Consider the following 14563-nt stretch of genomic DNA (forward strand, 5'->3'; position numbering starts at 1 on the left):
CTGGTATCTACTGATGGGGCCAGGGCTACTGCTGAATATCCTACAGCGCACGGGGCAGCCCAGCACAACAAAGAATTATCCAGCCCTAAATGTCAGGAGTCATGACACTGAGAAGCTGTGATGTATCTCCTTCACAAAGTCTTTCTTGCCTCCCCAAAAACAATATTTGCCAAACATTTTTAGAAGAATACACAAATACCATGAGTTTTTAATTAGGTGTTCTGTTGTTCTATTGTGAAGAACAAACAGGAACAAAGCAACATTTTATCCTAGAGAGAGCGAGAGCGAGAGCAAGAGCGAGAGAGAGAGAGAGTGTAGCTAAAAGCATTTATAATAGTTGACCTTAGTGTTGAGAAATAACATGACATGATGCCTAAAGCAAAATCTCTCGGCTTCCCCTTGGTCAACAGGTACCTTTACCAATGAATTGCTGCAGGTTTGGCATCACCTCAGTGGTCACTCGTCTGTGATATATCTTTCCTTCCTTCCTTCCTTCCTTCCTTCCTTCCTTCCTTCCTTCCTTCCTTCCTTCCTTCCTTCCTTCCTTCCTCCTTCCTTCCTTCCTTCCTTCCTTCCTTCCTTCCTTCCTTCCTTCCTTCCTTCCTTCCTCCCTCCCTCCCTCCCTCCCTCCCTCCCTCCCTCTCTCTCTTTCTTTCCTTCTTTCCTTATTTCTTTTTTTGAGATGGAGTCCCCATCTGTCACCCAGGTTGGAGTGTAGTGGTGCGATCTTGGCTCACTGCAAGCTCTGCCTCCTGAGTTCACGCCATTCTCCTGCATCAGCCTCCCGAGTAGCTGGGACTACAGGTGCCCACCACCACACCCGGCTAATTTTTTTTTTATTTTGTATTTTTAGTAGAGACGGGGTTTCGCTGTGTTGGCCAGGATGGTCTCCATCTCCTGATCTCGTGATCCACCTGCCTCGGCCTCCCAAAGTGTTGGAATTACAGGCATGAGCCACCTCGCCCAGCCCCTTTCTTATATTTTTAGCATATACATTTGATATTATTCTTGACTTGTATATTTAAACATATCCAAGTTTGATCACTTTATACAGCAATTAATTATTCTGTGGAATCATATCTTTTGCCATGAACTTCAACCCATATGCATATTTTATATGACGATTTCTGTTAATTTCCTGATAATACATAATCCTTGTTAATATCTCAAACTCAAATCTTTGGAGCATTGCTAAGTGAGAATGATTGCTTCCTCTTCTGAATTTGTCTCTTTGTGTCCTGTTTGGCACTCTGTACCTTTTAATTCAGAGTCTGGATTGTCTTTTACTGATCTTACACCAGTCAGAAGGGCTGTTACTAAAAAGTCAAAAAATAACAGATGTTGGAGAGGGTGTGGAGAAAAGGGAACTCTTATCTACTGTTAGTAGCAGTGTAAATTCGTACAGCCTCTATGGAAAACAGTATGGAGATTTCTCAAACAACTGAAGCAAAACTACCATTCCATCCAGTCATCCCACTACTGAGTATCTACCCAAAAGAAAATAAATTGTTTTATGAAAAATAGGCCCACACTTGCATGTTTACTGCAGCACCGTTCACAAGAGCAAAGTCTCAACCTCAGTGTCCATCAACAGATAAAGAAAATGTTACACACTCACCCACACCCACACCTGCACCCACTCACACACTGAAATACTATTCAGCCATAAAAAGAATGAAATCATGTCTTTTGAAGCAACACTGATGAAACTAGAAGCCATCTCAAGTGAAACAATCGGAAACGGAAAGTCAAATAATGCCATGGTTTGCTTTTGGTGTTCATCGAACCTCTATGCTGTAAGAACTATAAGGAACATTGCAAAAATTTGCAACATATAATTTATATTCAATTACCTGTCCATTACCTTTTCCCCCATGATATTTACTTGACCACATTTCATTAAATGTTTAGTGTATAGTTCTTGCAAGTATGAAAGATTAGATAGATAAAGCACAAAAGGTGCGTGTTGGAAATTTCCCAGAAGAATGGTTACTATATACAGTCTCATGGTGATACTTTTTACTGCCATTTGTTTTTGAAAAACAAATGGATTTGAAATATAGACACTTATTTATATGAATCAAACCTCTAAGTTTATCCAAAGAAACCAAGAGGATGCTGAGTGGCACAATGTGAGTTGATGATTAAAAGCCAAAAGATATGGCCAGTGGCTGTTTTGGCAGAGGCTGTGGGGCCCTAGTCACGCCAATGCGCCGTGAGTATTTCTGGGCACCTACCTGCCAAGCATGGGGTCTGCATAGCCACCATCTGCAGACACCCTGGCTCATCACTGCACTATTGAACCTCACATTGCACAGACTTTCTTTCCATGGTGTGGTGCTCCTGCAGTTTTCCCCCATTTCACTAAGTGATACCAGCATGCCCTCAACTCTCAGAGTCATTATATGACTCCTCTGTTTCCCTCACCTTCAATGTTGGTTTATTGCCAAGTCTTACTGATGGCACTCCCTCTGAAATATATCTGAAAATCTGCCTGCTATTCATTCCCATTCAGCCTTCATTGGCTCTTGCTGGATAAATATAATGACCTTGAACTGTACATTGAATTTTTAATCTTGCATTTGAATACAGTTCTGGCTGTCTCCAAGTTTCCCTTCCCCTACCTCAAAAGGGAGTTGCAACTGCAAGTGAAGTATATCCTGCTCTATAGGTTTAGAAATAGAACCACCACTGAAATACATGTTCCCAGTCTCCCAGCACCTTGAGATCAAAGGAAAAAAACCCAACCAATCAAAATCTTACATGCCTCATGAACTGGAAACTCCAGAACTACTGAGATTTTCATACAGGTCTATTCTTACTTCATTATGGTCACCTCTAGTTTACAACTATATGTATGTTTAACCATTTCAGTTTATGAGGGTTTTTTTTTTTTAACCATCACATGCATACTGTGTCTATTCCCTGTGACACCATCCCAAGCATGGAATTCATTCGCTTAATTAATTTACACTCATGTGCGCACATACACACACACATCTTTTTGTGTGTGGACTTTACTAAGGTTTAGTTAGAAAGGAAAGCTACAGATTTCTTGGGTACATGTGATATTATGATACATGCATACAATGTGTAATAATCAAATCAAGTTAAAATATCCACCACTTCAAACATTTATCATTTGTGTTGAGAACATTCCATATGTTCTCTTCTAGCTACTTTGAAATATACCATAAATTATGGTTAACTATAGTCACCACACAGTGTTATCAAACATTAGGCCAAATTCCTTCTATGTAACTGTATTTTTGTACCCATTAACCAACTTCTCCAGGAATTTGCACAATCATTATGTATTAGTTTTAGAAAAAGAATTATTTACTTCTCATCAACAAAAACTTCAAATGAAATAACAGATTTTTTTTTTTTTTTTTTTTTTTTTTTTTTTTTTGATACGGAGTCTTGCTCTGTCGCCCAAGCTGGAGTGCAGTGGCGCGATCCTGGCTCACTGCAAGCTCCGCCTTCTGGGTTCACGCCATTCTCCTGCCCCAGCCTCCCGAGTAGCTGGGACTCCAGGCGCCCGCCACTGCGCCCGGCTCATTTTTTGTATTTTTAGTAGAGACGGGGTTTCACCGTGGTCTCGATCTCCTGACCTTGTGATCCGCCCGCCTCGGCCTCCCAAAGTGCTGGGATTACAGGCGTGAGCCACCGCGCCCGGCCTCAGATATTCTTTTTCTGAGACACTCTCTGGCAATGCAAGCACAGGGGATTTCTCCCCGGGGGGTCGGGGCTCCTCGTCCTCCAGTCTCATGCCACCGGGCTACCCATTCCTCTCCTCTCACGCAGCGGTTTTTAGCCACATCTTTTGTTCCTTAGTTTCTGCTAATCACAGTTCTCAGGCCTTTTCTATAACTTCAGCTTATCAATGTTACTTCAAAGAAAGACAGATTCTTCCTAAGAGGAACTCTCTTTCATCTGTTAAGATAATATGTTATTATTCTCTCTTAAAAGGGGCTGAAGATTTCCACTCGTGTTGAATGTTTCTAACAATTTGAGTTTGATATTTACCTTACAGTTATTTACCAATAAGTTCTTATGAGTTTGGCATCCTTTTTGTTGCTGCGATATCATAACGGTATGCAAAACCTGTCGAGAATTCTGCTCTCATGGAGGGTAAAATCCATCCATGTGGTAGTATCAGTTACTGTTAAAGCGTAACTACAAAAAGAGAAGGTTTTGCAAGAACGGAATTCAGTCCTATGAAATCATACCACGTGCGAATCTAACCTAGTTTAAAGTTTGGTGAGTTTGAAGCAGTGGTTTGCTGCTAAAGGATTAGCGACTGTCTCTCTGAGTGGTGAGGCAGGGGACAAGCTCTAGTGAGTAGTATTTGCTGATTTTCATGTTGTAAATGTGCTCATTATGGCTGATTTCAAGCTATCAATGTCTGAATGTGGAATTGGGGACAAGTGCGGTAGCCACCATCATATAGCACTTGTATTATGCAAAAATGACCTCAAGATTATAGAGTAAATGTGGTGAAAATAATTAGAAAGTAATGAGTTTTGCATATTTATGACCTTTGTTTTTAATATACTTATGAGTTTATGTAATTTCATTTTAAATAATAGCTCTGTTGAACAATCAGCTCATAAAATGTCTGAAAATTTAACGGTCAGTCCTTGTGAGCTCATTCAAGCTATATCTGGCACATTACTGAAGGTTGGGTGGATTTAACAGGATTTGAGGAGCACACAGAGCTAGCAGCCCATGCAAGGTCCTGTGGTGAGAGAGAGATTGGCAAGGCTATTATGGCTTTTTGCACTTCATCTTAATAACAAGTGAAAAAGCTACAGGTTTTTAAGTAGAAGTGAAATGGTATGACTGAACTTTGGAAAGTCCTGTGGTGAGACGAGGGGGTTTTCCACTGTCACTGAGTGGTTTTGTTTGAATTTGAGTAAACACCCAAGGACAAGGGTTCAGGCTCTGAATGGGGACTAGTCTTTTACGTTCCATCCAACTCTGAAGTTCCATGGCAATCAAAGAAAGACGAAACTAGTAGAGGCAGAAGAGGTGAGAATTGATGAATTAAGAACCTAGAAGGGGTGTGTTGCAGCACATTATAAGTATAAATATATTTAAAAAATGACAGCAATTCGAGGAACAAAAAAAAAAAAAAAAAAAAAAGCCTTATCTTTAAAATAAGTAGCCACAGGAAGCCAAGTGAGTCAGGTGTTTTTTCTCTCTCTCCCTCCTCATGGGTTCCTATTTTTAAAACATCACTTCCTTGAAGTGTCAGACAATTATATCTGCTAATATATTTTTGCCAACATGATCCTAAAGAGAATAATGTGGATTATTTATGCTGCTCCTGTTTGGCGAGAGTGAATAGGGCAGTAAATGCTCTGACATTTCATTTTAGGAAATTTCTGGTGCAGGAGATTCCAGAGAGCACAACCCAAGATGAAGAAGACAAACGAGCAGCTTCAACGTAGAGGGAAAATAATCCACCAGCAATTCCGAGCCCCCCTTTCAGTTATAGCTGTCATTATGGTATTGGCTTTTATTCCCCCCATCCCCAGGTGATAGCCACAGCTTCCTGTCTTCACAGCTGCTTGTCTCAGGGGTGCCTCTGCCAGACCTCTTTCATGGCAAGAGCCCTGATGCCACTACAGCCCCCACGTCTGCCTATAAACCCCGTGCGACAATCCACCCCTTGGTCACCAAACCCTTCAAGTCACCACCACCCTGGACATTCATGACAACAGCCCACCTTCCCCATTTCGCTGCCCATTCAGACCCTGTTCCCATCAGTCCTGGCCCAGGTTAGTCTCAAGAAAAATACCTATGGAGACAGTCAAATTCCTGCCTCATTATGTATTAACCGTGTTATTCTTGGTAAACTGGGGAACCTCTCTTGGTCTTAGTTTTCTGATGTATAAAATGGGGATTTTTTTTCCAAGTTAGGTATTGAGAAAATGAGTGTTTCAAAGTGCCTAGCACCATCAGTGAATGATAGCACACTGCTTTCTGTGATTATTAATTTTATGCACTACCTGGTTTGCCATGCATCTGTGTGTTTTTCAAAGGCCTGCTAATTTATTCATTCTGAGCATCTGCCATATGCCAGGCACCATGCTGTCCACCTTCTTTTGCTGTCTGTAGTTGATAGGAGCTTGTTGTATTTTGTCTAGAGATGCTTTTATCACTTTTCATAGAATATTAGTTCTGTGTTGCTGCTGAACTAAGTGCCAGAGATCTACAGAGAATGCAGAGATGTGCTCCGGACCCAGAGAGTTGACATTCCTGCATATCCATCATACATTAGTGCCATTCTCCTGAAGAGTCATTTCTGAATATATATTGCTTATGTTTACTCCCCAAAAGTGCGTTTTTAAAGTTAGTCTATGGCCAACTGGCCCATTAGAGACACACATCTTTTTCTTTTCTTTTCTCTTCTTTTTCCTTTGGAGTGGAATAGGAGAAGGAGATAAACCACTACTCAATAAGCATCTACTACGTAACTGCACTTCTGTGAGTTTTATAGTCATTATCTCATTTTTTCCATAAAAACAACCATATGAAAAGCCTTTCTTTACGTGGTTTTATAATCAAGTTAGCTAAAAGTCAGAGAGGTTAAGGAACGGACTTCCAATCCTAGGATTTGCAAAGCCTGAACCTGGGCTTCCTGACACCAAACCTGGGCATTTTGTTGCATGCAATGCTATAAATCTATGGTTGACTGCATAGTTCCACCATTCTGGTCTTGGGCCCACACATATCCTCTCTCACAGCATTATGGCAAAAATGGTTACATTGTACTGTCAAGTGAGAGAAACCTGACATTATCCAGCTGAATCTTTCCCTCTTCTTTATTAGAGAATTCAGGTCACTTTTACTCAGGACCAGTCTGTTGAGAAGTTTGTCCTTTATGTGATTGAGGGAAGCATAACAAAAGTAAAGTCGAACAGACTCACCATTGAAGACACAGCAATTTAGCAAGAAATATGACTAAATGACTTGCAACTGTATTCACCATGTGTCTTCTAGATTATGGCCAAATCCCAGCTGCCATCACAAACATCTTCTTTGATGTCAAAACTCCTGGTATTTTACATCAGTGCTTCTTCAGAAAGCTCATCCCTTTCTGGCCCCCTTGTAAGGATGTTGGACTCTGGGGATCTTGGTCTATTTGATGAGTACAGTGGTCAAGGAGAGCCAGATCAGACAGAAGCACCTGCCTGCTACCCACGGGGACATGAAGTTGTTAACAGCAGCCTGTACTCTGCTGGCTCTGGGACAAAGCAGGTGAGCTGAGCTGAGGTGAGTGGTGGGGGTGGGTGGCGCATAAGCCCGACTCACAGCTGCTGTTGACATCAAACAGTCACATGTTCCCACAGTGCCTGTTGTTTGTGTCAATGAAGGGTACGCCCTGAGGTCAGGAAACTCAAGATTTCTCCCATCCGAATCTTCCTAGAGCAAAGGCAGCAAATGTGCCATTTCTTTTCTTTCTTTCTTTAGAGGCATTCTGTGTAAGATCAGGATGCTAATGCTTGGTTATGTCCATTGCAAATATCTTCTCCCAAGACGGGACTTGCCTTCTCACTGTTTTCATGGAGTCTTTTGATGGAAAGAAGTTCATATTCCATTTCACATTGATTGGTGGTGGTTGCCTGCAGCATAACTTTGCAAAGAGTTCTGAGATCCTGGGCTGGCTCAGTAGGAAAGAGAACTGTGATCTATTAGAAATGTCTGACAACCATGCAGGCTCCTGGGACTGTTATTTTATAGCCCTGGAATATGCTAGCTAACTAGTCAAATGGATTTCAGCTCACATTCCTGCCAAGGTACCTATTGGATAGAACTCTGGGAACATGCAAATGCAATGATACAAATTCGTGAAAGAAGCAGACATAGTGCAGACATTCAGTAAATAGTAGACACACACACACATAGATGGTTTCTCAAGGAGAAAGGTACGTTTTACCTTCCTAGGGGAGGTGAACTAAGCTCTAGATTTGAAGGATGAATAAGTTTAAAAAGTAGAACAAAAATGGCATGTTTTCAAATATGCAAGACTAATAAGTTCTAGAGATTTTTTATACAGCATAGTGCCTATAGTCATCAATACTTTATTACGAATTTAAAAAATTAATATTAAAAAATAATATCAAATAAACAAATGAGCAAATAAAACAAAGAACACAAGAAAATTTTAGAGGTGTAGCATATATTTATTGCTTAATATTGGTATTTTTTTTTTTCTTGTTTGTTTTTTTGTTTTGAGACAGAGTCTCACTTTGTCACCCAGGCTGGAGTGCAGTGGCATGATCACTGCAAACTCCGCCTCCTGCGATTCCCTTTCTCAGCCTCCCAAGTAGCTGGGATTACAGGCACTCGCCACCATGCCTGGCTAATTTTTGTATTTTTAGTGGAGATGGGGTTTCACCATGTTGGCCAGGCTAGTCTCAAACTCCTGACTTCAAGTGATCAGCCTGCCTCAGCCTCCCAAAGTGCTGGGATTACAGGTGTGAGCCACCGCACCCAGCCATTGCCTTAATATTGTGGTGATGGCTCCACAGGTATGTCCAAAATCATCATGTCGTATACATTAAATATGGGCAGTTTATTGTATACCAATTAGGCCTCGATAATACTTTTTAAAAAAGTCAATAAATAAACATGGGCAGTGGTATGAACAGCATGGAGCATCCATGGAAGTTCAAGCTGTTTTGTGGGCCAGGGTCATTTCAGGCCGGCGTAGCCTGTGATGGGAAGAGTAAGGCTGGAGAGGCTGCTGGGGTCTATGTTGTCATGAGCGCACCTTCTCTGTGTTAAAAAGTTGAGATCTTACTCTAACAATTATGGGGTTCCTGGTCTTTGTCCTATTTATTAGCTTCAGGGTGAAATGTGTGAGATTATAAAATAAGGCTTGGCAGACAGGAAAGACAGAATAACAAGAACATGAGGCAGGACAGGCTTAGAAATTAGCAGGTGGCTAGTTAGCAGCCTCAGATCTTTCATCAAGGAGCTGGGCTCAAACTACATGTTTGGCTTTAGCAGAAGCTTCTGTTTGAGGATAGAAGGCTAGCCAAGAAAGAAAGCTGGGGACTCAGTCTTTGAAAGATTGGGGATCATGGGAGTAATGGGTTATTAAAAGAGGCTTTGACCCAAGGGTTGGGGCAGCAATCTAGTTATCAATCTTGGAGCACAGGGTACAGGAAGGAGACTCGGGCTTAGACCAGTACTGGACCATCATGAGGGCAATTGTCCAGCACTTGGCAGAAGGTTGGGTAGCCAGAACAAAGCTGACCTGACACTCAGGACTTGCAGCTAATACATTACCTGTAAGCTTAGCGGAGCAAAGGGGCACATGTTGCGCCACTGCAGAGATCTGAGTTTCAATCCCCACCAGGCCCTTTGTGCCCATAAGAGTTTGAATACAGCTGGCTCTGCCACAGGAGGCTGAGCAGCCTGTTCAACAGGATGAGAGTAGAGACTGGTGAGCAGCAAGGGCAGAAGAGCCCCTCCAGCGGCAGGGGGAGAACCTGCGGTTGTCTGGCCAGCTTTGCCTGCTCTGTGCTCTTGGCCTCTCCCTCATTCTCATAGCTGGGACTTCTGGAATTGAAACAGAAAAACAGGATTCAAGCAGTTCCAAAATGACAGTCCTAGGTTCACTATCAGGCAAATCTTGTGCGCTCCAGTTTTGATTAACACAGCATCTGACCCATGTCCCCAGCCTATGCCCAAATGGTTCAGGTATTGGCCAGCTTCTGAACGACCTTGGCCAAGTGTCAGGAACTCTCTGAGCACCTACTTCATCATCTACAAAACAAAGAGAATACTTCCAACTTAATAGAGTTGACATAAAGCTTTCTTAAGGATATCAGTGAAACACACATACCACCCACTACACATCTTTACTAAATGCTCAACAAATGTGATGGTTGCTACGGTGATGATGATGGTGATTATGATGTGTGCTGAACCCTTGTTCTCTGTGAGTCAGACCTTGGTAGCCTCCTTACTTGCCCCACTTGCTTCAGAGAGAGAAGAGCGGGTGTGCGGATTAGTGAAGGAGCAAGAGTCATGGGAATAGAAGAATCCAAGGTAGAGCAGGAAGAGAAATCTAGCTAGAGAAAGAAGCGGAAGTCAAAATTAGTAGACTCTCATTTTAAATTTTTAATGACTTCTTGGTGGTTTCAAGATAAAAGTAAGTATACGATTATAATGCAAAGATAGTATTCAAATGGGGAGTTGAATGGGGAGTTCATTAGGTAAGTTGAGTTAACTCACAGGATCGATTCCTTTTCATGACATAAAACCATCTGTGTTTTGGGTATTGTGAATTGAGAACTCCCCCTTGCCCTTCTCCCAGCCTGTGTTACTTTGTCTTTATCGTTGACTCTGTATCATTAACATTTCACATATCAGATTTTATTATAATTTTGTATTTATCTCTTTTTCCCACCAGACAATGAATTCTTTGGAGGTAAGCACTACGTGTCTATTTTACCTTTGTTTCCCAGCACAAGATAGACAATGAGGAGCTTTGTGTTTGGGAGAAGAATAAAAGTCAACTGTAGCGAAACGTCTCAGAAGTAGGATTTATAAGCAGTTCTCAAAGGATGCACATGAAAATGTAATTTCTTGGAAAAGCGGCAAACAGAAAAGAATCAAACAAACCGCAATTGTGTGTAGCAAGGATGCAATGCATCATCAATAGTATTTGTTGGGTGAATAAAAAAACCTTTTAGCCAACAATATATAAGCAGAAGAATGGAGCAGGAGTTTGAGAGATCCCTCAAGCAATAATGGAGGCCACTGGAGAGGCAAGACTGCCAAAGGCTAAGTTATTGACCCAGTATTTTTAAAACTGCCTCTGAAAAGAAGCCTGAGTGAAAGAAAATAATTTGTGCAATTAGGATGTATTTTTACTTTGTGTTCCTATCTACTTCTTTCACAAGCTATTTTTGGTAAGTTTTCATTAACCTTCTAACAAAATGCCAATTAAAGCATCTTTTAATAGGCTGTGTTTAGAAGACCGAATCCAAAGAGAAAAACGTGCTAGATCAACACGTCAGTGTAGAAACCAGATTCTTAATCCTAGTTGGATAACAACTGATGTTCTCAGTTGTTTTCACCTGGGATAGCAATATATTACATGAAAACACAAACTCTGCAAGCAGTAATAAGGAATACATAATACAATGCTAGTGCTGGGCTGACTTTCCTACTTTGTTTCCTGGTATCTATTTTTACGTTTAATTTTGCCTTTTTCCATCAGTTGCTCTGTTAACAGTAATTTGTTTTCCACATATTGCCAAACAACATCCCAGGTTTGTGTTTATCATATAACCTGACAGCATACTCAAGTCTGTGTTGATGTTTGAATGTTTTGCATGACATCAGCATTCTCCTATTTCCGGGAATATGAATTAAACCACACTGCGTGTTTATGTTTGGATTGCAGGTGCTCTGGGTGGAGTTCCAGTTACATTTATGTCTCTTGTTGAGAAACAAGCCCATAGTGAGATGAAACAAAAATTTAAATTGGTCCTACACACACTGATATGGTGTGGTTCTGTGTCCCCACCCAAGTCTCAGATCGAATTGTAATCCCCACATGCCAGGGGAGGGACCTGGTGGGAAGTGATTGGATCAAGGGGATAGATTTCCCCCATTCTGTTATCATGATAGTGAGTGAGTTCTCACAAGATAGTTTAAACATGTACATCCCCCCTTGCTCTCTCTCCTGCTCCAGCATAGGAGATGGGTTTGCGTCCCCTTCGCCTTCTGCCATGATTGTAAGTTTCCTGAGGCTTCCCAGTCATGCTTCCTGGTAAGCCTGTGGAACTATGGTAAGCCTGTGGAACTTTAAATCTCTTTTCTTCATAAATTACCCAGTGTGAAAATAGACTTTATAGCAGTGTGAAAATGGACTAATACAGACAGCTTTTCAGATTAATCAGATTTTGACTTTCCTTTTACTTCTGCACATCATGATGCACCCTCTTCTCTCTGCATTCTGTTCCTCCTCCCTTCCTTGACTGTTTAATTCCTATCCATCCACCAAGTATCCTTCAGGCATCACTCCTGCATGTCCCCACAGCACCATGTGCTGACCTTGTGAGAGAGGTCATCCCACTGAAGTGTTATTAGGGTCACTTGTCAGTCTGTCTCCATTTAACTGTAAGCTAATGAAGGCCAGGTATTTACATTATTGACTGTCATATCTCTACTCATAAAGGGACTGACTAATACAATAAGTGCCCAATGTATGCCTGCAAAATAAAGAAAATTTCAAAATAAGAACAGAAAGACAGATGGGCAGATATCTGCATACATAGTTTATAAATTGATATGGATGGTAAACGATACATACATGTAAATAGAAAGATAACTAGAGGGATAGATACATAATCAATTGGAGACATAGGTAGATTATGGAGACAAAGCTAAGAGGAGGGATGTGAGGATGCTAGGCCCAGGTTGCTGTCTTGTCTCATGGCTTTTTCATTCTTCATGCCCTTCCCATTCAATTCTTTGGAAAGTCCTAAGCAGTGTTCTATCATATTCATATTGAATTAGCTGGTTTCCCTCTCTACTCGCTTCCTGAAGAGATGGACAACCGAATTTTTGTTGCTGCTGTTGAATTTAATAAGCACTCAATTTTTCAAAGCTGTCTACAGCTGATCTAATTTCCTTTCAAACTAGTATAAGAAAACAATGTTTTTGCCAGTTATACCTGACATAACATGTGTGAGGTGTTTACGTGGTAGGAGTCTATCTACTATACAGATAAGAAAACAGTAATGAATTGTGTCAACAGGAATCGCCTTTAGTCATAGCAGGGCTAGAAGGGGTGGCTCACGGGGACAGAGGGGGTCTTTTCTGCTAAATGAATTCCGACTGATGAATACAATATGTGATCAAGAAGAAATTCTCTGACACACTGTCTGTGGCTTATATGCTGTATGTTTAATGTGAAGAATGTGTTACATTTATTTCTGATTTCTAAGGTGAAAGTAGATTTAGGCTTATTTGATGGAGAAACTCTCCAGCCTTGCAGAGTTGAACGCAGCAACCTAAGCCTAAAGGAAGTCCTGTTTTCTTTAGGAGTAAAATATGGTTTTGGTTGGAGGGCTAAGATGCAAAATTGGGTGCTTTCTGTCATGGTGGCTGCCCTCCTAATCAGATATGGAATTTGGAGTTGGAAAAATAATAAAAAGTAAAAAAGTAAATAAATCCCCAAATAGGAGAGGAGTATGTAAGGTTAGTACAGCTTAAGCTTCACCATGTGTGGAACTGTGGACAAGTCATTTTTAGTTACCTTTGGTGAGACCTAATCTTCACCAAATATTCTTAGTGATTATTAGAATGTTTTAAGATCCTGTGAAGAAAACTACAAATTTTAATGTTTTTTTTTTCTTGAGAACTATAAATTTTGCTTTATGACAAATTATTATTTTGTGGTCCAATATCACCAAAAAGGCACGCAGGACTCACATTCTTCTAGGTCTTCTCCTTTTCCTGTCTCTTAATTGATCCACTATTCCTCCTCTTTCTCTCCCAAGCTCTAAACACAGGTTTCCAGTTTAGGTATTACAGAGGTATCAGTTTATCCCTTATAGACAAATTCTTAGGAGTTGCTAGAATTTGTTCATAAACCTGGGTGAAGTAAATTGACTGTAAATATTTATACTGGAGTATGGTAATATTTAAAAAGAAATGCACAATATTAACACACCCACTCCCAAGCCTCACCTCTCCTTAACTATAACCATGGCTAAGTTGCCCAACCTCTCCTGGTCTCGCATTTTACAACTGTGAATTAAGATGCACCGGATTGCTTAAGTTCTTATAAATATTCAATGACCTAATCCAAAGAAAGTTTGTATCCAAGTGTCTAACATATGGCAAATGCTCAGAAGATGTCTGGTATTCTTAAAATAAAATTGGAATTTATTTTACCTGCTAAGGATCGTGACAGTACTGCCCCTGATAGTTTTGTGTTTCATTGGTTTCCTGTATCTCACCTAGTCAAATTTACTTCTTAAACATTTCTGAATATTATCAGTCCTATGATATTTATAGAACAGGAAGACTTTTGAAACAGGAAATAGGAGCATTGTATCATGTATTTGATATAGCGATGGAGTGTCCTCCGCAAACCCTCTGGTTGCCACAGAGTCTAAGTCTAAGCTTGCCAGCACGGCAACCAAGACGACTCTCAATGAACTGTCTTCAGCTTCAATTTCTGTTGCTTCTCTACACAAACATTCTCTACGAGAGCCGGCCAAGAATATGACTCCTCAAGTGTCCTTGGTTACCTGCTCATGTACTCCTTCATTCTAGGAGCATTTGGCCAGAGTCATCTTTCTGAAATGGAAGACTCATGTATTGCTCCTGTGTGTCAGATGGGAAGCTGATGGAAAGTCTTCAGCAGAGAAAAATTCAAAGCGATTGCAGTGATTTATGTGACTCTACAGATCCTGGCCCCAGCTCCTGTGGATATCACCTCCCACCTCTCTCCTCTTCTCTGGCTGCACTCCAACCATATTGGTTCCCTCACTTTCTTCACACTCAATAAGAATGCTCT

General features: G+C 41.0%; 1 protein-coding gene across 1 annotated transcript in view; it reads right to left on the reverse strand.

Annotated features, from left to right (window-relative positions):
• Nucleotides 1-7351, reverse strand: part of CLNK (cytokine dependent hematopoietic cell linker) — a 246907-nt gene extending 239556 nt beyond the window's left edge. Inside the window, exon 1 of the mRNA XM_015138006.3 lies at nt 6939-7351. Coding sequence (XP_014993492.1) covers nt 6939-6941 — 3 coding nt within the window. The 5' untranslated portion in view covers nt 6942-7351. The remainder of the gene's footprint in view (nt 1-6938) is intronic.
• Between the last annotated feature and the right edge of the window lie 7212 nt (nt 7352-14563).

The sequence above is a fragment of the Macaca mulatta genome, chromosome 5 (assembly GCF_049350105.2).
Source record: "Macaca mulatta isolate MMU2019108-1 chromosome 5, T2T-MMU8v2.0, whole genome shotgun sequence".
Lineage (NCBI taxonomy): Eukaryota > Metazoa > Chordata > Mammalia > Primates > Cercopithecidae > Macaca > Macaca mulatta.